This window comes from Benincasa hispida, chromosome 7 (assembly GCF_009727055.1).
Source record: "Benincasa hispida cultivar B227 chromosome 7, ASM972705v1, whole genome shotgun sequence".
NCBI classification, from domain to species: Eukaryota; Viridiplantae; Streptophyta; class Magnoliopsida; order Cucurbitales; family Cucurbitaceae; genus Benincasa; species Benincasa hispida.
In genome coordinates this window covers 20,198,142-20,222,266 of record NC_052355.1, presented here as the reverse complement: position 1 = coordinate 20,222,266, position 24,125 = coordinate 20,198,142, and the positions used below count along the sequence as shown (strand labels likewise).

At 31.1% G+C, this 24,125-nt stretch overlaps 1 protein-coding gene and 1 long non-coding RNA gene across 2 annotated transcripts; one reads left to right on the top strand and one right to left on the bottom strand.

The window, feature by feature from the left end:
* Nucleotides 1–17,515: 17,515 nt before the first annotated feature.
* On the bottom strand, nucleotides 17,516–24,125 carry LOC120082079 (transcription factor RF2b). Its single transcript, XM_039037300.1, has 4 exons — nucleotides 23,457–24,125; nucleotides 22,646–22,778; nucleotides 18,717–18,801; nucleotides 17,516–18,307 (listed from the first exon to the last, which is right to left on the bottom strand). Exons 1-4 carry the CDS (start codon nucleotides 23,891–23,893, stop codon nucleotides 17,931–17,933), a joined length of 1,032 nt encoding a protein of 343 aa, XP_038893228.1. The 5' UTR covers nucleotides 23,894–24,125; the 3' UTR covers nucleotides 17,516–17,930.
* Nucleotides 18,716–19,954, top strand: LOC120082080. Its single transcript, XR_005483036.1, has 2 exons — nucleotides 18,716–18,848; nucleotides 19,481–19,954. It is a non-coding gene; the product is annotated as an uncharacterized LOC120082080 (long non-coding RNA).

The following is a 24,125-nucleotide window of genomic DNA, read 5'->3' as shown; positions in this document are numbered from 1 at the left end:
ATGATGTAAATATGATAGGGGTGGATCCTGATACATCATTTAACCAGTTTGAAGATCCAACTCAATGTATCGATCCTGATCCGGAGTCAGTTGCATCGCCATGTGATAATGAAGATATGACGGCTAACAACCTATACAGAGACTTCAGAATAGAAACGGATGACGAATTTGAAGAGTTGGATTTCGATGGTCGTGAACATGAGATGCTTTCAGATACATTCAATGATTTGGATATGAATGTATTGGATAGCATTCGGGAACATGACCCAATTGTAGCTCCTGTGGACGTTGACAATATGCAATTGTATAAAGGAATGATTTGTCAAGACAAGGAAATGCTACAACACACGGTCAAATATTTTACAATAAAGTGTCACGCACCATACGAGGTTGTTGAATTTACACCAATGATTTGGACAATTCGGTGTAAGAAGAGGGAGGAAGGTTATGAGTGGAGACTTCGTGCAATAAAGAAAAAATCACATGGCTTGTTCATGATCACTAAGTATGATGAGCAACATACATGTTTTTATTCAGAACTAAGTCAAAGTCACGTGTAATTGGATTCATCAATGATTGCACTGGAGTTCTGTGACGCCGTAAGAGAAAAACCATCTATCAGTGTGGCACAACTGTAGTCCGACATCAAATCAAAGTTTGGATATCATGTTCCTTACCATAGGGTATGGGAGGGAAAAAGAAAAGCGTTGGCTAAAGTGTTCGGTGATTGGGATGAGTCGTACAAATTGTTTTCCAGGTGGTTATATATGGTTAAGTAGACCAATCCCGGAACACGAGTAGAGTGGAGAATTCAAGAAACGCTTACTGAAGGCCATGTTATCCTAACTTCTATATTTTGGGCATTTGGTCCTTGTATAGAAGCTTTTAATAAATGTCGGCCGATCATTCAGATAAATAGTACACACTTGTACGGAAAATATAGAGGAAAACTATTGATTACTACATCAGTTGACTCGAACGGCCATCTACTTCCATTTGGATTTGCTGTTGCTGATGAAGAGTCTGCAGACTCATGGGGATGGTTCCTGAAACACTTGAGAGAAATTGTAACACACGAAGAGGTGTGTTTAATTTCAGATCGACATGCTGGTATAATTGCAGTAGTGAACAACCTAGCAAATGGTTGGACGGGACCGAAATATCACCATCGTTTCTGCTTACGACATATCGTCAACAACTTCAATAAAAAGTATAAATTTAATTCATTGAAAAATTATGTTTATCGTGACGGGTGTCAGTTTCAAATTCGAAAGCTCAACAAAGTAATTGAAGATATCAAAGGAATAAAACGGAGCTGTCTAAGTTTTTTGACAACATTAGTTTAGAGCAATGGACTCAAGCACATGATGGAGGATTCAGATATGAGTGGATGACGACAAATCTTTGCATAAATAGAGTCCTCAAAGGAGCTCGAATGTTGCCTATAAATGCTCTTGCTCAGATAATATTCTTCAAATGCGTGAACTATTTCGAGAAAAAGAAGAGAAGAAATAAGGGATGCATTGGAGCGTCAAGATAAATACACCCGGTAATATTATTTTATATATATATATATTATTAATAATTTATTTCAAACATATTTTATAATACTAAGTGGAGTAAAAATCCAGGTATGCACACGACAAAATAAATAAATGGGCTGCACGATCTAGTAAACATGAATTACAATCATACGATCGGTATGAAGGTGTGTTTCACGTGAAGACCAGACGTCATAGTCTCAATGCCAAAGGAGGAAACGTTCAAATATTGAGGCTAAATAGGTTCGAGCGGTACTGTTCATGTAACAAGTGGCAAGCATTCGACATTCCATGCTCGCATTTTATGGCCATTTGCTCACATTTTAACATGAACTACAGAGATTTTATTGAGGACTACTACAAATTGTCAACGTATGCTAAATGTTACTCTCCTCAATTTCAACCTGTACCGCTTGAAGATTACTGGATCACGCACCATAATATGCCATCTTACATCCCGATCCATCGTTGTTGAGAAAACCTGATAGACCGAAAAGTTCACGTTATCACAACGAGATGGATTGGACAGAACCAGCCACTCGACAACGATGTGGATTTTGTAATTAGTTAGGACATAATCGAAAGAAGTGTCCTTCGTTACTAAGACGGACTCTAGATAGTTAGGGATTGAAAAATAAATAATTTTATTATTATATATTCATTTTAGTGTATATTCAATTTTTATTATAATTTATTGTATATTCAATTTTTTTTATTATAATTTATTGTATATTCAATTTTTTTATAATAATCTATTGTATATTCAATTTTTTTATTGTAATCAATAAAGTTTTACATTATTCTTTACCCTCACACTTTTCTCTACTATTTAATTATAGTCAATTTTAACATTTTTTTTTTTCAGATCATGGCTTTAAACCCAAGACCTGTTGATCCCGATATTTTGTACGACCAGTCCATTCATTAATCATATGTTGTATGGCGAGATCGTAGAGAAATATCTTGCAGACGTCGAGAGGCAGTTCTCCAGCACACTATCCCGCTCCACCCTTGAATACTACCGCTATTGCACACATCTGGATTCTATGGGGTTGCCAGATTAGGATTTATTCAGTTGGACTGGCATCTGATCGCAGCCTTGGTCGAGAGATGGAGGCCCGAGATGCATACATTCTATATGTCTGTTGGAGAGTGCACTATCACTCTACAAGACATAGAAGTGTTAATGGGGTTACCTGTTGACGGTGAGCCNTTACCTGTTGACGGTGAGCCCGTCACCGGAATGATGTACGATGATTGGTTAGAAGTTTGTCAATTGTACCTCGGTGCGACCCCACCTGCCGACAAGATTAAAGGATCGAGGTTAAGTTTAATATGGTTAGGAAAGTGAGCTCACAGATGATGCAGACGAGAAAACCGTCATAAGATATGCACGAGCATATATACTACAAATGATGGGTAGAAGTCTGTTTTCAGATAAATCAAGTCATTTTGTTCACTTGATGTTCCTGCCACTGTTAGCTAACCTCCATGATGCGGAGCGGTATTTGTGGGGTGGAGCATGCTTGGCATGGTTGTATAGACAATTATGCAAAGCAACAAGACCTGAGGTTCAAGAGATAACTGAGCCTCTCCTACTTTTGCAACTATGGGCTTGGGAGTGATTTCTAACAATGGCTCTACAGCTACATCATGTTAATGACGCTCAGTTAGTTGGACGAGCCTATGGTTCTCGGTATGTTGTTTTAATTCAATTTAATTTTTATGGTTCTCGGTATGTTGTTTTATTCAATTTAATTTTTATATCACTGATCTAGTTAATTTAAATTCTAAATTATCAATTTAAAAATTTAGGTGGAGAGACAAATTTTGTGTGACTAGGACAGCCACACATGTAGTCAACCAGTATATATACATGTTTGATCTACTTCAACCTGAACAGGTACATTATATTAAACCTAATTGATTATTTTATTCATATTTTTATTGTATTTGTTTTTAATATTCTCTAATATAATATTTTGTGTTTCAAGTTATTTGGGAGCCGTACAAAATTATTATGCATACTTTGCCTAATTTTTGTATGAATGGTCAAAACATATGGCGGACGATGAGTCCTCTCATATGTTTTCACATTGGTGAGTGGCATCTTCCTGACAGGGTGATGAGACAATTCGGTTTTCAGCAGGATGTCCCATCGCCTTGTAATACTGAACTTATACTGCATGATATTGACCTAAGAACTTGAGATTGGTCTGAAAAAGTTGCACATTTGGTAGTGCGATGGCACTATCATGCAAGGTTTATTGCAGTGGGGGTTTATCTTGAATAGTTTGACACAGATGTCACTCCAGAATATATTCATTGGAATAATAATATCACAAGGCGCCATGTCACTCGTCCGGGAGCAACTGTGGGTCATCTGGTAAATGAATGAATATTATCTAATTATTTTTAATTAAATTTATTTTAAATATTGTCTAATTGTTTTATAATTCATAGAGATCGAACAATAGTAGACTCCGTGAGGTTGCGAATGATCCGAACCAGGTTCTTGCTATATGTAGTGACAACCAAAGCTATATGGAGGAAATTCATTATATGTACGATATACCTATTGTTCCCCACCAGCTCCAAGACGTAGAGAACCTGTTTAGGAAGAGGATGAGTTTGATGAGGTTGCACATAATGTGGAAGAGTTGCCCCTTATGATGCAGATACAGAGTCAAACTGATTATGTTAGTCCGATGATGATGATGCCAGCATTTGGTTTAGGACATTATGACTCAGAGGCTGGTCCTTCGTCTTCATACGTGCATGGACATGGTCGGGGTCGTGGAGAGCATAATGAATATTTATATTATGAAGCGCCTGCCAGACGTACTAGAGCAACATCAAGAAGAACCGAGCACCTCAAGTTCGAAGTCGACGACGACAACCAGCTCGAAATCGACGACGTCCGCCGTGGGATACATTGATTTTTATAATTTTTTTATTATAAATGAGATATTTAATTTACATTTTTTTATTTTTATGAGTTATTATTTTTTTTAATTTATTCTTTTTAGAGTTTAAATAAAATAATAAAATATTTTTAGAAATTGTTTTTATAAAATGGAAAATTAAAAAAAAGGAAGAAAGAAAGAAGATGGTGGAATGTGCAATAATTAAAAAAGAAAAAAAAAGGAAAATTTGTACGGTATTCTCGCTTTCTATCAAAATCTCGCTATTTCGCTCTCGCTCTCTCAAAATCTCTCTCTCTCATAATCTCGTTCTCTCTCATAATCTCGCTCTCGATTGGGAAGTTCAGTGGCAAAAAGAAGGAGATTCATTAGCTCGTTATTTAGTCAGACTTGCTGAGATGACAGAATCCGTAAAAATTATTCAACGAGCTTTGAAAGGAATTCCAGGGAGACCTTATGAAAATTTAGAAATACGATCTTTTGATAGAAGAAGATCTCCAGAATGATAATTAAACAGACTTAATAATAATGTTAGGAAGGGCAAGGTCGAGGATTCAAAGTTCGACGTACAAATGAAAGGAAGGTCGAGGGTTCAAAATTCGACTTATCTAGGTCGAATTTTCAACCCTCGACTTATTTTTTTTTTTGAAAAAATATTTTTACAAATAGTTTGAAAACAACAATATTTTCTTAAATAGTTTCTAAAAGGACAATATCCTTTTAATTTTTCCTATTCATGAACATCAATATTTTATCAACATTTTCATAATATTTATGTAAAATGGAATATTTCTTTCGAGATGGGCATTAGTTAAAACATTGCGTATAAGGTTGTCAAATTACATTTATTCTTGGAAATTGGAAATGATTTTCTGCATATCTACATGTATTTGACATAATTTACGATAACATTTTGGTAGGTGCAAGTGTAATAAAATTATAAATATTGCCACAATGCAAGTTCGGAATTTTAATTAGGAGTAATTATATTGTTAAATCCTTTGATAAATGAGGTGCTTAGCTTCTATTACAAATATCTAGATATTTCGTCGTATAACTAGAGACTACGTAATGTGATTCCCACATTTATTTTAAAGCTTTTTGTTGTATATACTTTGTTCTTCTTCACCCGCATGAACATATTAAATTAGAATCTTGTGCATGCCTCTATTGTTTTCTAAACTATAGAACCAAATACAAAGTTTTGGACCCCATTTCTGATAGATTATGCATTTCTCATCATGTTACTTTTTGCGAGTATACTTGTTTTCCAGTATCTCCTCCTTTCATACATCTCACTTGAATCGTCGATCATTCTTCAGTGATCTCTTTGATGATATTTTTCCATCCCCTAAGTCTACTCATGTAACTAAGTTTAATCAATCTTCACCAGTCTCTACAATATCGAGTCCGCCAACTATCTCAATTGTTGAACTTGAACCTGAACATGAACCAGTTCCCTCTGTTCACCGTTTCATTCAGGTAAGAGAAACTCTCCATCATCTCCAAGATTGTCATTATTTTCCTACTATTATTTCCTTGTTTTTTAACGTACCTCTTATCATAAGGCAAGTATTAACCCTCTCCGGTAGCAAGCAACGAATGAGGAACTTTGACCTTTAGAAAAAAAATGCACACATGGGACTATGTTGATCTACTCCTTGGTAAAAAACTCATTGGTTGCAAGTGGATCTATAAAATAAAAACTCATTATGATAGTTTTATCGAATTGCAAAAGGCTATTCTGAAGAGTACGACATCGATTATGAAAAGCTATTTGATCATATTGCTTGAAATTACATATGTTCGCACTTTCTTGACCATTGCCACTACAAGACATAGTAAACCCTTCTTCAAATGGATGTCAAGAATACTTTTTCTAAATGGTACTTTATCTGAAGAAGTATATATGAAACCCACTACTTGGTACTTCTCCTCCACCTTAGAAAGTGTGTCTTCTTCGTCGTTCTTTATATGGACCGAAACAAGCTTCACAAGCCTGATTTACAATTTGGGTTTATTTTCAGTACACACGATACAATTTTCAAACTCCATATGATATTGTTCTTCCTCTCCTATAGGTTGAGGATATAATTATTATATGTGATGATCCTCAAACTATATCTGAGTTATAAAACATTACCACTTTGGCTTTGAGGTCTCATTGCTTTGATTGATACTATCTAGCTCAAGTAAAATATATTTATATCTTCTGGCCCATTCTAACATTATTGGCTCTGTCATGGTATCAACAACACTCGATCCAAATATTCACTTGACTTCTTTTGATGGCGTTCCTCTTGAATATGTCACTCTCTATCTGCAATTTGTTGGCATCTTATTTATCTAAATGTGACTTGCCCAGGTATTGCTTGTGCCAATTTATGACTACTCCTTGAACTATACATTTCACTGTTGCACTTTGTATTCTTCAAAATATCAAGGGCACTCCTGGTCATAACCTTCATTTTTCTATCCAATCATCCTTGGTGTTATCTGGCTATCTGATGTTGATTTGGATGATGATCCTACTAATCGTCATTTTACCACATATTATTTCTTCTATTTAGGTGATTCTCCCATCTCTTGAAGGAGTAAAAACAAACTGTTGTCTCTCGTTCCAATATCGAATCTGAATATCATACACTTGTAGATGCTATTTTTGAGTTACTATAGCTTCACTAGCTTCTTAGTGATAGAGAGTTCCTCAACAATCTGCTACTATACTTCATTACGACAATTGAAATGCTATCCAGATTGTCCACAGTTGATGTATTCCATGAGCGTACGAAGCACATTGAACATGATTGTCACTTTATGTTCGTCATTGTCTCCTAAGCAACACTCTTCTCCTAAAATTCATCTCCACTATACAACAATCAACTGATATCTTCATCAAAGCATTGTCACAAGGTCAATTCACTAAGTTGCTTCACAAACTTAAGTTGGCCACAAACTTAGCTACCACCTCGAATTTGAGGGAGGATGTGAACGTAAATTATGTTTTGTGCTATAAATTAGGAGAAATTAAATAGGTAATAGTTAGACTTTCATTTCTTTATAGATTTAATTCAATGATAAAATATTCATACAACATCAGTTGCACTCATTTCTTAAACTTGCAAAACTTGTAAATAAACCCAGCCTACTAACAAAGTCAGAATAGTAAATTTTTAATTAATTTGTAGTAATTTAGTTGATTTAGAAGGTATATAATAACTAAAATTAAAAGTTGAAAGGTACAATCACACACTAATAATTCAGATGAGTTTTGTTTTGTTTTTGTTTATTTGTTTTTTTCCCCTATATTTTAATTGACTTAATAATCCAAATTTCAGTAGTATGCTTTGGGCTTTAGCATTTCCTCTTTTTTCTTTTTCTTTTTTGAGTCAAATAATTGAGTTTGTCATTTGTTTTGAACTGTCTCACTGAGATTTTTGTTACAACAAAATCTTTGACCTTGTCTCTTTATAAACTTTGTTATGGTTTTTGCTTTTTCCTCTATCAAATTTCTATCTAAATCTTGTAGTTTAATTTTTGTCAGTTTCAAATGAAAACATATTACCATGCATGTCACTATTTCTTGATGTGTGACCCAATTTTGAACAATAAATCTTTCCCAAAAATGAGTTCAAAATAGCTAAACAACATGAACATATTAATGGTCCAATTAGGTAAAACATGTCATCGATCAAGAAATTAGAGGTCTGAATCTCCCCACTTCTACTTCGTGAACTTAAAAAGGTTTATTTTTTTTTTAAAAAAAAAAACATTTTTTTGCCCCTAAGCTTTTTTTCAAGTAACAAATTTAGTCCAGTACTTTTCAAGTTTGTAATAATTTAAAACTAATTTGTAAGTAACAATTTAGTTTTTGTTCTTTATAGTTTGTAACTCTTTATTCTCTTAATTGTAAATCGTTATTAAAATTTCATAAAACTTTCTTACACACGTTGAGATTTGATAATTTTGTTAGAGTCCTAAATTTTTTAATAAACTATAAAGACCAAGTCGTTTTATAATAAAAATTGATATTCAATTTAATTGAGATTTATCTTTATAGAGTAAGGGCTTGTTTTGTAGGTAATTCGAATTTTGTTTTATTTTATCATATTCATTGAATTCAACAAATATGCATTTGGTAGGCAATCTGAATTTTATTTTCGAAAACCGTTTCTAGATTTTGTGATCCAAAACACTACAAATTATGAAAACGACATTTTTATGCTTGTAGTACATTCTGATTTTGAGTTTGAAATTTTAAAATGTAAAACTATATTAAAAAAATACAAAGATATTAATCGTTAAATTTTCATGTTATAAACTCAATTATTTTTGAAAAATCAAAATATGTATTATATAATATGTTATAAATCATATGTTATTACACAATAATAATTATACAAAATTTTCAACCTAAACTAAGTCCATAACTTAATTAATAATATTTTATATTCAATCTAATATTTAGTGAGAAACTCTAATTAGTTTTATATAGCTTATAAATATATTATAATTTTTTTTGAACAATTGTTTAAATTAAAATTTAATCCAAATTTACTACCAAACACCTATCTAATAGCATAAAATATTAACTTTCTCTTCTTTGAATTTTTTGTTTTTCAAATTCATGTTTTCATATTGGCTACCATACTTGCATTAAATTGTTACCATTTTAAAACTATAGTTACTAAGTTATTACCATTAAAGTTCAAAGATTAAATTGTAACTTTTATGAAAATTTAGAACCCAAAACATTTTTTAATTGACCAATCTGTATTTTCTTTTTTAGTTTCGTTATTGTCCTGTTTTCTAAAGTTATATCCAAGTGTTATACAAATTTAGGGTCTGTTTGGTAGAAAATCCAGATTTTGCTTCATGTTTCTAGATTCACTGAGTTCAACATGTTTGGCAGACAACCTAAGTTCTGTTTCTGAAAGTTGTTTTTGGATTCTATCATCTAAACAATCCAAATTCTGAAAACACCATTTTTATGTTTTCATTGTATCCATATTTTGGATTTTAAATTTTAAAATGCAAAACTATATTGAATAAAGATAAAAACATTTAGGACTGTTTGGGGCTTTGAGATGATATAGGATGTCTAGAGTTCTGATGTCTGTGTTTGGGGGACAGAGTTGTGTTGTCTGAGTTTGTATGTTTGTGTTTGGGTGTGCAGAGTTGTTATATCTGAGTTCATATGTCTGTGTTTGGGTGTGCCGAGTTCATATGTCAGTGCTATTTGGTTCAGTTTTTTGTACTCTAAAATAATTTATCTGTATGAACACTCTTTTTTTTTAATCTTATAATTCAATTATTGTATTAATTCAGTTTTTTTTGTATTCAATTATTGCCTTTTAAATTATTCTTTATTATTGTTGTTTAAAAAAAACTTAGTAAAAAATTTAAGATTAATCGTAAATATTCAACGAAATACTAGCATTTAAAAATACGAAATTTAATTCTAAGCCAGGGATGGACGTATCAACTTTTTTCTAAACCCTTTTTCCACTTTTTAATACTAAACTCTCTCTCTATATATAATTTTCAATCATAACTTGAATTTTGAAAAGAGTCTTCAAAAGTAAGGCAAATAAAAATAAAATAAAAAATAAAAATAAACTAGTGAAAGTAGTATTTATAAATTTAATTTTTAAAAACTATCAAGAACGAAAGGGTTATGAATGGTGAGTTAAATATTTTAGTGAGACATTTAGGAATTTTGTTGAGGTTTTTCTCATATATATTCACAGATGAGATTTCTATTAAGGTTTTATAATGGGTTTTTGAATAGTAGATTTTGAATATTGATGTTGTATATCAAGAGATTTTTTTATTTTTGAGAAATTGTGTACAAAGATTTAATCCAAAATATTGTGATTTTTTTAATAGGTATTATATAGATAAATAATTGATATACTAAGTAAATAAAAATGAAAAGTTGAATGACATAATTTATAGATAATAAATTATTAATATATTCTATCATAGGACATTGGAGGAAAAAACGATGTGTGCAAATTGAAGGTAAAAATGGGTATATGGAACTAGATTGAAATACTATGGTTTCTTAATAAAATGAATATAGTTAAAAAAAGATTACACCTTATGAAATAAACTCAAGAAAAAAATAAAGAAATAAAAACGTAAGTGGGCCATAGGAAGGGAGGAGAGAGTGACAATCGAATATGAGAAGGGAGGAGATATACGAAGTGGAGGTGAGGAGATGGCATATCAGTAGGTCAAACGGTGATGTAGGAGTTATATCATCTCCCCACATAGGATATTGGCCCCCGCTCTTAGAAATACAATATGTATGTTATAAACTCAATTTATTTTTTTTAAAAAAGTATAGTACGTATTATAAATTATATAATATTACAAAATAATAAGTAATATATATATTTTTTAACTTAGATCATATTCATAAATAAATTAATAATAGGAAAGTTGTTTTAAATGAAAACTTTTGAAAATCTTTTCAAATATAACAAAATGTCACAATTTATCATATGCATATTTATTGATATTTTGCTATATTTGTAAATATTTTGGTTCATTTTACTATATTTGAAAATAATTCTTAATAATAATTTATTGTCAACTAAATAATAAAGGGTAACTACAACTAGTTTTATAATTTATAAATATATATAGTATTCAACACATTTTGAACAATTATTTAAATTAAAATCTAATTTCTGAATCTGCTACCAACACATATATGAAAATATGAAATACAACTTTATTTTTATTGAATTAATTGTTTTCAAATTCTCTACCAACGGGTCCTTAGCTTTTTAAATTTCTTGTGACTGCTGTTGAAAAAGCGTCACATTATAATGAAAAAAAGGACCACAAGAAAACTTTGAGCTAAATTAGCTCAATTTTGTACCATTTTTCAAATTTAATTTTTACATTTATAAGGAGTTAATTTCTACGGTTTAAAAGTTCAAAACTTCAAAAAATTACTTAATATTGACTATAATATTCCCAATAATATAATGAAAACTTAATACCGTTAAAAGCACTTTTGGTCCCTAAACTTTTATGAAAGTAACGATTTAGTCCCTAAATTTTAGTTTATAATGATTTAGTCCTTGAACTTTTAATTTTGTAACAATTTAGTTCTTAAACTTTAGTATGTAACAATTTAGTCCTTGTACTTTTAAATTCATAACAATTTAGTCCTTTACGTAAACAAATTTATTAAAAGTGAGCGTTAATTTTTATTATTTTATGATGTCGACTTTGTATTTTATAAAAAATATCGAGTCTCTAATTAGTTTATCGATTTATTTAGGCAATAAATCTCATTATATCTTCACATTAATTTATACAGTAATGACTAAATTATTACAAATCTTAAAGTATAAGGACTAAATTGTACATAATAAAGTTTATGGACTAAATTATTACAAAATTGAAAGTTCAGAAACTGGATAGTACAAACCAAAATTCAGGGACTAAATTATTACTTTTATGAAAGTTTAGGGATGATAACCGAAGTTTAACCAACTTAATATTTTTAACACCTTGTTAACTAATTCAACATTTAAGATATTACAAGGGAAGAGATTATTAGACAATTATAACATATGATTCCATGTTAAGTTCCAATCAATAGTGGATAGATTTGAACATTGTAACAAAGAGACTGATAAGATGTGTTGGATGTGACCCTTCACTCCAAAAAGATTTATGGGAGATTTCAATGGATTCTTATAGATTTTTTATATTGTTTGAAGGTTAGGTTGTAAAATTGGATCCATTGGAACTACTAATATTCAATTTTTATTTTTTAGGATAACTTTCTATAATCGAGTCACCAAAAAGAAAGGTGTAACTTGTTAATATAGATAGTAACTATGAACTATCCATTCTTTTTTACTTTTTTTTTTATCATACTTTGATATATTTAGAATCTCTCATTCAGATATAATCTTCGTTCATTCACGTATCCTCTAAATTCAACGTTATAACATTAAAAATTATTCTAAACTTTCAATTAGTTTAATCATTAAACTTTAAACTTATATGAGCGTTGCAATCTATATATATCCAATCGCTAATATAGCTTTTTGTTTAAATAATCATCTTTTAAATATTTTCATGAGCAAACACATAAAATTAATGACTTCAAAGAAAAAATAATGTATTTCTATAAATTTATTCCATGATAAGTTTTGTACGTGATAATCACGCGTAATTCTTTATTCCCTGATTCAATTTGATGAAATAAAAAGTTAGAAAATTGATACACATTATGAAGCTTAAAGGTAAAAATTGATTTTTCGTCCAAAATTTTGATTAGGTTTAAATCAATTTTCCTTCCAAAATTTCAGCTACATTCTCCAACTACAAATTACTCTTATATTCCATTTTTTGGTTAATAACATCGTTAATAAGAAATTGACAAGACATGTTCATTAATTCAAACATAAATTGTTAACTAATATCACTATACTGTTACCGTCACATCTCGATATAGTTTCCGAAATTTTGACATTAAATTTATAATATTAACAAAAAAAAAAAAAAAAAGTAGGTTAAAAATATAGAAAAAGATAAAGGGTGTGTTAAAAGGGCACGTAGATGTGTTTGAAAATGAATAAATGAATGAAAAGGAAAAGAAAGGATATGTGGCCTCCAAAGTGTACAAAATGTTCATAAGTAATTAAATGCGACAGAGACCAAATTAACACCAACATATGAATACGACTCTTTGGCACACATCCATTTATGGTCTATTCCAGAATCCTCTTTTCTTAATTTCATTATTACTTTTTTTTTATTATTAATTTAAATGTTTTCGACACTAATTTTAGTGTTATTCGTTGCTTAGATTCGAACCTTTGAATTTTCTATTTGTTGGTAATGTATATCTCGATTAGTTCAAACACATTCAGATTAACATATACATATCTAATCTTAGAATATTTGATGCTTGATTGACTGAGCTTTGAATACGTGTTGGGAAAAACCTCACATTACTATTGCGAGAATAAGTAGAAAGATAATGGAAAAAATTAAAAGAAAACAATAAATCTGGGAACACAAGAATTCATGCAGAAAAACTCCAAACTAGAGGGAAATAAAAAAGAAATACGCTATGTGAAAAATTACTATAATCATACAGAAATGTCTCACCGACCTTAGTTACATGATCACTCTCTAAAAGTATTATACCACTCACAACTGAGATAATACACCACAAAATCAAAGGCATAGGCTCCTCTTACAATGTTTGTAGTCCATCACTTTCTTAAACATTTCTAATGTAGGAGAACTACACTTCTAGTATTTTGTTAAAATCCAACATTACGTTAGCATGAAACTAGTCCACTTGGCATGTTTGCATTAGTCTTAAATTAACCAATTATAGTAATTACTATCTTAAAGATTGATGGTTCTACTTCTATAATAGTTTAATTATATATATAAAAAAAAAGTCTAGCAACTTAATAAATATAAAACTTAAGGTTTCGTTACTAACCATCTCGTTTTTTGTTTTTAGTTTTTAAAAATTAAGTCTATTTCTTTCTCATTTCTTACGACAATTTGTATCTTTTTTAAAATACTATGGTTGAATTCTTAGCCAAATTCTAAAAACAAAATCATGTTTTTAAAAGCTATTTTATTTTTAGTTTTTAAAATTTGGCTTGGTTTTTAAATCAGGTAAAAAGTAGATAATAAAAGAAGAAATTTGGAGGTAGAAGTAATATCTATAAATTTAATTTTAAAAATAAAAATAAAAAAATCAAATAGTTATAAAAGACGTTTAAAAATATAATTGAAATCTTTTAAAATTTAGAAGATAGAATTTGAAACTTCAGCAAATGCCACATTTGTAATTGATTCTGATTTATACTGGACTGTCGAAAGGTATTGTTTTAAATTTTTAGAAAGATATTTTTAGAAAATAAAGTACTTACCCTAGGAAAAGCATAATGGGATATTTTAAAAAGTAGAAAAATAAGTGTATCTATTTACACAAAATAATAAAATATTAATCTCTATTTATAGAGACGGATAGAAACTGATAGAAGTTTATCACTCATAGACGCTGATAGAAGTCTATCGGTGTCTATAAATATTTTTTTCTCGCCATCTTAGTAAATAGTTTGACATTTTTCTATCCGTTAATATTTTCCCTTTTTATATATATTTTAATGACATCTTGAGAATGCTTTCAATTCTTTTCTTTTATTATCATTTTTTCACAGCAAATCAAGATCCCTTGAAAAGTACTTTTCAAACAATCAATTAATGAAAAGTAAGGGTCTCTTTAGATGGACTTAAGAAAAAAGTGTTGATGAAGTAAACGTGCATGGAAACTAACAGAATCATTAAGTACTATAATTAACAAGCATGATAAAAAAAAAAAAAAAAAGATTTTCATACAAAAGAGTTTTAGAAGTACAACATTTGTAGAATCCTTCAAATTCTTGCTTATTTCCATGACTTCGACCTTTAAATCTTCAGTAGACCACAAAGAGAATCTTCTCTACTATTCTCATCCTTGGATTTGAGTGATGGAACTTTGAATTAGGAGGGATTCATATGGATTTGAGAGAATTTGAGAGTAAAAACAACTTTTGCAGAATCTCTATCAAAATAGATCGTGTCCAACTTCAAAACTGAAGCTGTTATTAAGTTCAAACATGCAAGCACTAATTAATTCAACTGGTACACACCTCACTCAGCACTTAGTAAGTAGGATAGGTGTTAAATTATGGATTAATCCACTCAAAATCCAATTTTGGGATATATCCACTTTGACAATTTAAAACCCTTTTTAAATTTTCATTTTTCATTTTAAAATCAAATTTAATTTAAAACTAAATTAAATCTAATTTAAATTCAATTTCTAAAATTGAATCTCTTCTTTTTTTAAAATGAATTTAATTTAATTTAATTAATTAATTAAATAATAATAATTTAATATCAAATATTAAATTAATAAAACACCTAATTTAAACATGAATCCTATTCATGTAATCAATATTTAAATAAATATTTAAATATTTTGAACTCTCAAATTATGTCTAATTACAACTAAACGTTAATTATATCGAATATAATTATCCAAACCCTAAATTGAAATTGAACATTTCAAATTCAAACCCTAAATAGAAAATTGAATACTTCAAGTTTGCTCAATCTTCTAACCCAATGTTTAATCTTTTACGAGTTAGTAGAGGAACTTTATGAACCTACAGATCATGAGCTCCAACGACTTGAGATTATTTGGCTAAACTCTTTAAACCAAATTATTCAATATTCGTTAACTATTGAGACATATCAAGACATACCACTATAGCTCAGTAGTTGTACTCTCCTCACTGTAGATATATTTCTATCAACTTGATTTAACCATAATTAGTAAGTCGATCTTTCACAGATCGTTCGTATTTACAGCTAGGTCAAAACTACCAATTTACCCCTGTAATATATCTTGCTCCTTAAGTCACCACTGATCCTCTATTGAACAATTAGTTTATAGTCTAACTAATAAACCATGTCCGTCTCTATCATGAAAGGGCAAGACCCCTTTGTTTAAGACCATGGATCAATACTTAAGAGAACAACCCATATGCTAACCCTAAATTGGATAGAAGCGAATTCCATCTTGCAGGGCTATGTCCCCAGTTATCTATCCAATTTTATCCTCAAAATGGGAGGCTTATTGAGCAATGTTGTTGAACTACTTTCACTTATGCATATCAAAGGATAATTCCAAATAAACAGGAATTCATAGTTAGCTTAAGATTAAGATCGAGTTACTCTAGGTCATCAAATTGAAATAGTCCGTTTTAACAGTAAACGATCGTTATAAAGTAAGAGTGACTTATTTTTAGGTCGGGTCTTACGCAAACTCATTACATAGGATGCCCCCACTCGCATGTCTCTACATGAACGAATTAGGATCACTTCATTTGCATCACTTTACAATCATTGTAACATTTACCAAGTGGGTTGCATCCAATTGTGTTATTAGAATAAAGTACTTAACCTTATTCGTATACTATAGATCATTTGGCTATTTACTTGAACTTGATCCACTCTTATGTCTCCACATAAAGTTTAAGTATTCATGTAGCAGCCATAGATCTTTTGTTTATTGGATTTAATCTTTACTAGTACAATTTATATATTTAACAACAATCTTGTTTAATAAACGTCAATAACATCTTTATTGCAAATAGAATATGTTTTTATAGACTAGCGAGTTTTAGGACATACAACCCAACAAGTGTTTTTTTTTTAGATAAAAAATTCATTTTTATTTAAATACTTTTGATAAAAATTGATTAAATAGACTTAAGAAGCTATTTTGAGTGATTATCAAACACTTCAATGTCTTCCAAGATGACTTATTTTTTAAATTAAACAGTTGAAAATGTATTCTAAACACACCCTAAATTCAATAAAGATATATTCTTGAGAAAGAATTTCCAAAGACAACAAATTCTTCAATGTAACTAAACATCAAAAAAAAAAAAAAAAAGGGGTCAATTTAATCACTTAAATGAACTTTTCAAACAATCAATGGATAGATACTTATAACAAAGTAATTTTGGAAAAATAATAATAATAAATAAGGTACTTTCTGGAGAATCAATTTCTAAAGAACATCCAGAATTAAATATTGAAGAGCACTTTTAGCCAATATTAACTCAACATCATAGAAGAACAAAACAAGTGTATTTTTTCTTTCTCTTCCAATAAATACGAAAAAAAAAAAAGAAAAAATTCTCAAAGTCACCCTTAGAAAGGTCACAATCATAGAAATAGTGATTATTAAAATGGACCTAAGAATAACAACCACAAATGTCAGTCACATGAGCTTTTCCCTTGGATGCAGATTTAAGGGGTTTTTTATTACAACCCTACCATGTGGCCTTTAATGGCATCCCCAAGAGGGACCCTAATGACCCTTCAAATGTGGACAATTTAGTAATTTACTTGTCCCCACCTACCTGTATAATACATTCACCTTATACAAGGGATCACTAACAAATGAACAACAGAGAGCATTGAAGACAAAAATCATCATCATCATCATCGTCGTTTTAGTTTTCATTCAGAAAAAAAGAATCACATAAATGGTCATTTTCATTCTCATGATCTTTCAGTATTCAAACAAATCTATAGCTGCAACTAAGGACCAAGCTATGTGTTGAATAATGAAGCATGAACTTCCTTTACCGGAAGAAACAATGTTTTGGATGACAGCAAATGGGACTATGAAACAGAATTCCAGCCAAGAGAAAGCTTCTCTTTCTATCACAGGAATAATTTTATCTATCCCATCGAGTACCCCGAACGTGATAAATGAAGAAAAGAACGAACAACATACAAATGATGTGGGAAAAAATATTTTCTGTCATCAGGGTCAATCTATGAACAAGCCATCTTTTCACTGGGAGGTCGGTCGAAGCATAGGTTGGCAAAAAAATTTAGGTTAAAATGTGCTGCTACTTTCACTGACGGATATTGAGGAGCCTTCTGGCTTTATTTCTGTGCCTCTGCTACCTATTTCAAGACCCTGTAATCGGGCAATAGGATCCTGCTGAAATATTTCTGTTAAGGCATAAGGCTGGTGCGATGCAACAAACAAAGCCTGATGTGGGTTCGGTAAACTAGAATGGAATGGATGAACTTGGGGCCTTTGCATCGTCCTCTGTGCGCTGTGTTGTCCAGGTTGCGGTTGGTGTGAAAAGCAAGATTGGGGATATGAAACTTGAGGCATTCCAAAGTTATACGAATCTGTAGCTGTCATTACTTCTCCCGTCGCGATCTTGAGCCGCTCGACTTCTTTTTTCAAAGCTTCATTTAGAGCTGTATATTACGAAAAGTCATCAAACAAATTTATACTGCGTTATTTTTTGTTCAACCGTAAAGCAAGAATATCACTATAATGCACAATAAAAGCTGGTCCAAAGGCAAGACTTTCTCCTGCAACCTAAGGTGAAGATGAAGTATCAAGGTGACCAGATTAATGTGCAAATATAGACATCAACAGCTCTTAAATTCTAACATTTATTCAAGATCATCAAAATCTGGATAAGGCAGCATCTAAGTAGGTGGATTTAAAACAGACCCTACTTGGACACATGACAGTTATGAATAAAAAAAGAAAAACAGATAGCAGACGTGAAGATGGATATCACATTATTCATAGACATCTAAAAGCTAAACAAAGAGGGTCGGGTCAATAATAATAGACAGCGTGTACGTGGATGCATACCATCGCGTAAATGGGCTTGCTGTTCCATAGCTTGTAAACGAAGTTTGAGCTCTGAGTTTTCGGATGAAAGCCCAGTGGTATCTCTCTGATAGAAAGAACATGAAGAAAAGATGAAATGATCAAAGGAAAAAAGTAAGAATCCTTTTCTTCATTTTATTTTTGGGGTGGGGAGCATATTAGAAAAAGTCTCTAACATAAAACCTCATATAGCTTTAGACAAAAATTATTTTAAGTAACCAGAAAAATTAAAGGCACCGTTTTGATAACCATCTGATTTTTTGTTTTAGAAAATTGTATTTGTTTTCAAATTCACAGCTAAATTCCAAAAACAAAAGCTAAAATTTTAAAAAAATACTTTTTCAAGTATTTAAAATTTGGCTTGGATTTAAGCATCCCTAACAAGTGGATAACAAAACGAAAAAATGCATAGGTAAAAGTAGTGTTTGTAAATTTAATTTTAAAAAACCAAATGATTACCAAATAGAGCTAAATTAATTAGATAAATAGTAAATACTCTGAAGCCTATTTTTCATTCATATGCTTGTGTCCAACTCCTGACCATGCTATATCACTACTTCACAAACATCACAACATTTGAAAGTTAGACAAGCAGTCATAACTTGGAAAACTAGGATTAGCACAAGTCAAGCTGAAGTTAACAAAATGGGATGTTGAGCATGCAGTTACAATCCAAAATTGATGATAATAATTTTTGTAATGTTCCTTTTATTCTGACTTTGACAATATTCATGTCATCACTCTAGTTCCTTTATGAAGTGACATTTGTGAGAGAGTAAGATGAAGAAATGATATTGGAAGGTGAGATAGGGGAAGGAAAGCCCACACTGAAGGTAGATTTTGGTACTTATAAGGAGAAAGTGGAGGTCAAACTAAAGTCTTATCAAGTGATTCAATAGCTAAGCATGTTGATGATTATTCACCTTAAGATTTCTGTTCAACCAAATTGTTTTTACTTCTTCTTCACAGCTTTAGTCTATGTTTTGTATTATGATTCTTGCACTGTATTGGCAAGTTAGAAGATTTTTATTATTGTTTCCTCTTATATACTTTGAGCATTAGATTCATTCATTATTTCAATGAAAAGTCTTGTTTCAGTTATTAAAAAAAAAAAAAAAAAGAGAAAGAGAAACAAGAAAAGGTAAGGTGATGTGATGTGGTGAATGGACAAAAAACTCCTTTTGGAAACTCCTATTAGTACACTCAGTAATCATTCCTCAGTCTTACCACCTTTTTCACTTTTTCTATTTACCAACAAAACTTTGAGGATATTCCCATTTGTATCCTTTTTCCATAATAAAGAGGAAGTCTCCATCATTAACTCCTCTCGAAGCACCAACAACCTTTTTAAGTGAAGGCCACTAAAAGGCAAAATATATGAAATAAAAGTGAAACTCTACAATCACATTTTTAATTTTAGAGAAAAAGTAAACACTATAACCATATCAGAACTTTCGCCTATTGCTTTTTCAGGAAAAGTTGAAATCATAATGTCAATTGAAGCATACATTCAGCAAGTTTCAGATTAGCTGCCCTTGTCCATTTTATTGTGGAAAATAAAGGTTTTTCTTTCATAACCAGGATATTAGAAGGTAATTATATGTGAAAAAGAGTGAAAGTTTATTAAGCTCTATGAATCACTGGAAGCCCATTTGACAGCTATTTGATTTTTGAAAATTTAGCTCAAAAACATTACTTCCATCAACGAGTCTTTTTGGCTCTGTTATCTAATTCTAGAGTTATCAAAATCCAAGCCAAATTTTGATGAAAAAAGTAGTTTTTAGAAACCGGTTTGTTTTTAAAATTTGACTAAAAATTCAAACATATCTTCAAGAGATGAACTCGTAGTAAAGAAATTGTGAGAAACATGCAGAATGTTATGTTCAAAAACAGAAATTATAAATGAAATTGTTATCAAACATGACCAAAGCTTTCCACCTAGGGCTAGAACCATAGACCCTAGAAGGCAACTCCAAACATATCAAGCCCTCACCCCTACACCCTGAAGAAGGTTTTAGATCTAAAATTTTAGAAGAGGATTAGTTACAAAGAGTACACCAGCTAGAAACCCTTGCAGTTCTATAGAGGTCTCTAGTTGAGAAGATATCCCTAAGAGTTTAGCCTATTTCTTTCCAACCAAATAGCTCAAACAACCACACACTAAATCACCTAAAGATCTCATCAAAGCAGCTAAAGAAATACATAACCTCGACATTAAAATGCTCAAGCAAAAATAAAAAGCATTTGGCATAGCTAAAGAACCAATACTTACAAAAGTAGCCTAATCTAGCCACAAGAATGCCCCCAACTAGTCACAGATCTTTTTTAAAAAATAATAATAAAATAATAACTCAACTAATAAAGGATATTAATTTCACCCCTTAATTAGTCAAAGATTCAATTTGACTAAATTAAAATTTAACTCACTTCACTAAATGCGAAGATTAAAACTAAAAATTTTCTTATCTTTTAACTAGAAAATATATTTCAATTCAATGTTTCACGGGCATAAAAGTTATATAAAAGAAATCAAAATCATGTTTCAAAGTTGAGAAGAATAATATAAGGATTAAAGATCAAAGAGTATATTTCTAACATAGGTAAGAAAAAATAAATTATTTGTAGGTTTTCCATGTTCAACTTTTCAAATATTTTTAAAAAATGAAAAAATCTAGGTTAAAAAATACCATTGATCCTTGAACATTCATTAAAGTAAAAATTTAATTTCAAAACTATAGTTTGTAATGATTTAGTCCTTGTAATTTCAAAATTGTAATAATTTATAATATTTGTGCTTTAAATGTTGTAAGGACTTAGTCCCTATCATGAAAAGTATTATTAAGTTTAGTGAGATACTTTACATATGTAGATCAAAAAATTGATTAAGGGCCAAATGTGTTTATAATCTACAAAGACTATAAATTGTTACATAATAAAAATTGACGATTAATTTTGATGGATTTTTCACTGTAGATATTTAATTGCAAATTTGAAAATACATGAACTAAATTATTATATACTAAAGTTTAAGAACTAAATTGTTTAAGAATAAAGAATTACTTTTATAAAAGTTCAAGGCCCAAAAGTGTGATTCAAAAGAAGAAAATCAATGTTAAATCCATAGGACATGATAAGTTATTATAATATAAATTTTACAATGAATTAAAATAAAATTACAAAATTTCAATTTCTTTTCAAGAATTTGGTAAGAGAATAAATTTCTCCATAAAAGAAATATAATTACATCTCATTTTTAAAAGAATACGTTTACTAACAATATTGATAGTAACAACATTAATAACTAAATAAAGCTTGGACGGAGGAGGGCACTCCATTACCTTCCCCTGATTCCAAAAGCAACTTTCCAGAAGTAATAGAGAAGGACACTCAATGTACAAAATCAAAATTGAAAATTTCTCGAACTTAAATGGCATGTGGTGGTTTAATAATACCCAACTCTCATGTTTTTCTCCAAGCAAAGTTTATTTGTTTATTTTGAAAAGACAAATTTTAATAATAAATAAAAATACACACATATATATAAGAAAACCACTTTCAGAAACAACAGTACTTTTAAAGATTCTTTCCTTTTCCTTCTTTTATCTTTGTTTATAATTTTTGGGAGAATGTACTAAGTCCTCTTCCACCACCTTGCATAGGGACTCTATGATTTCTCTATCTTTCTTCATCAATCTTTTTGAGGGGTTACTCCTGTGACTTTAATACAAATCTATTACATCTCTTAACGAGAAAAGCCAAGAGATCTCATAGCAAGGAACAACAACACTGAACCGTATAAGCAAATAATGGCAGAAAATTTCCTTCCTAATGTTATATGGACTTTCAGATTCTAGATATGTAAACCTTGATCATAGTAAGAGCCAAAAATGAGATCGGTGAAAAATTAAAACCTGGTACAACGTGAGCTGTGCAGAGAGAGTTGTCGCTTCGGTCTGAAGGCTTTGAACTTTTCTCTCAAGTTCCATTATGTAGCGAGCTTTCCTCTCTTTTGACCGAGCAGCAGACTGTCTATTTGCCAAAATCCTGCAAATGAATTACTAAGGATAGATAAAACCAGTTGCAAAAATTTTAACAAACTAGAAAAAGGAAAAGACCACACAAACAGCTGCATTAGCAGTTAAACAAGCTTAGAATGTCCAAGCAGACATCTGATTAAGAAGGTATAGATTAAGATAATACATGTTTTTCCCATTCCTCGATTGACAAAGTAGGGACATGATTTGGAATTATCGAATTTGAAGAACCGCTATGAGTTGGCCTAATGGTCATTGAGGCAAAAGGAAAATGGTTAAAGAGACTTTGAAATTTGGAAGCATAGGTTCAAACCCCACATAGTGGCCCTACAATATCTGGTTGTCAATAACTTAGTAAGATCTAATATCACAAGAATCTCTCATATTAACCAACTAAAACCAGTCTCATACATATAACTAAATCCCCCCAATACATGATCAATCATCACAGACTCTCTCTCTATACATCCAAAACTCATCCAACCATCAGAAATTGAACTAATTCCCATTCACTGAAATGTAAACACAATGCATCCTAGGGGGAAAAAAACATTCAGTAATTCGATCTTCCAGCCATGAAACAAAAGTCCAATCGTCAAGCAACACATTCAAGAATGAGATTACATAACACATTGTAATTGCAGAACCTAAAAACAAATAGGCACATTACAATAGAATAGTACAAAACCTCTTGGCACGTTTAGGATCAATAGTCCACAACTCAGCAAGCTTATCAGGATCCATGGCCTTCTTAGCCTCAATAGACTCCATAATGGAAGACCCATCTGCAGAATTGCTATGACGGTGCCTGGGGCGGGAGATTTTCTCCCCTTCAACATTCTCTGCCGCAGTACCACCGCCAGCCATTTCAGGATTCGACGAAGACCCATTTTCGATTTTGGATCCGATCTTCTCGATGTCCATGAAAGTGCACAAGAGATCATCCTCCAAGCCCAGATCTCCAAATCCGGAAGAAGGGCCGTCGAAAGGGTCGGAAACAAGATCGAGATCGTCGGGAATCCGGAAATGGACCTCGGAATGAGCTCGACGGTGGAAGGAACCGCGAAATGGGGCGGTGGGGTTGGAAGAGGAAGCCATTTGATTAGTGGGAATGGGGAGTTCCATGGATTGGAAGGCTTCCTCTTACAATAAAGAGAGTCTATTGATTATTGATTATATTGTTCCTTCTTCTTCTTCTGCTTCCTCCTCCTCTTCCTCTTCTTCTTCTTCTTCGGTAAATCAAAGTGGGTCATGTTCATCCCAATCCATTGTGCTCGTGCTCGTGCTTTGTGAGAACCTTTTTGGTTTCTTACAATTTTTTATATCTAAGGAACAGACAGAGAAGAACGCGGTGCGG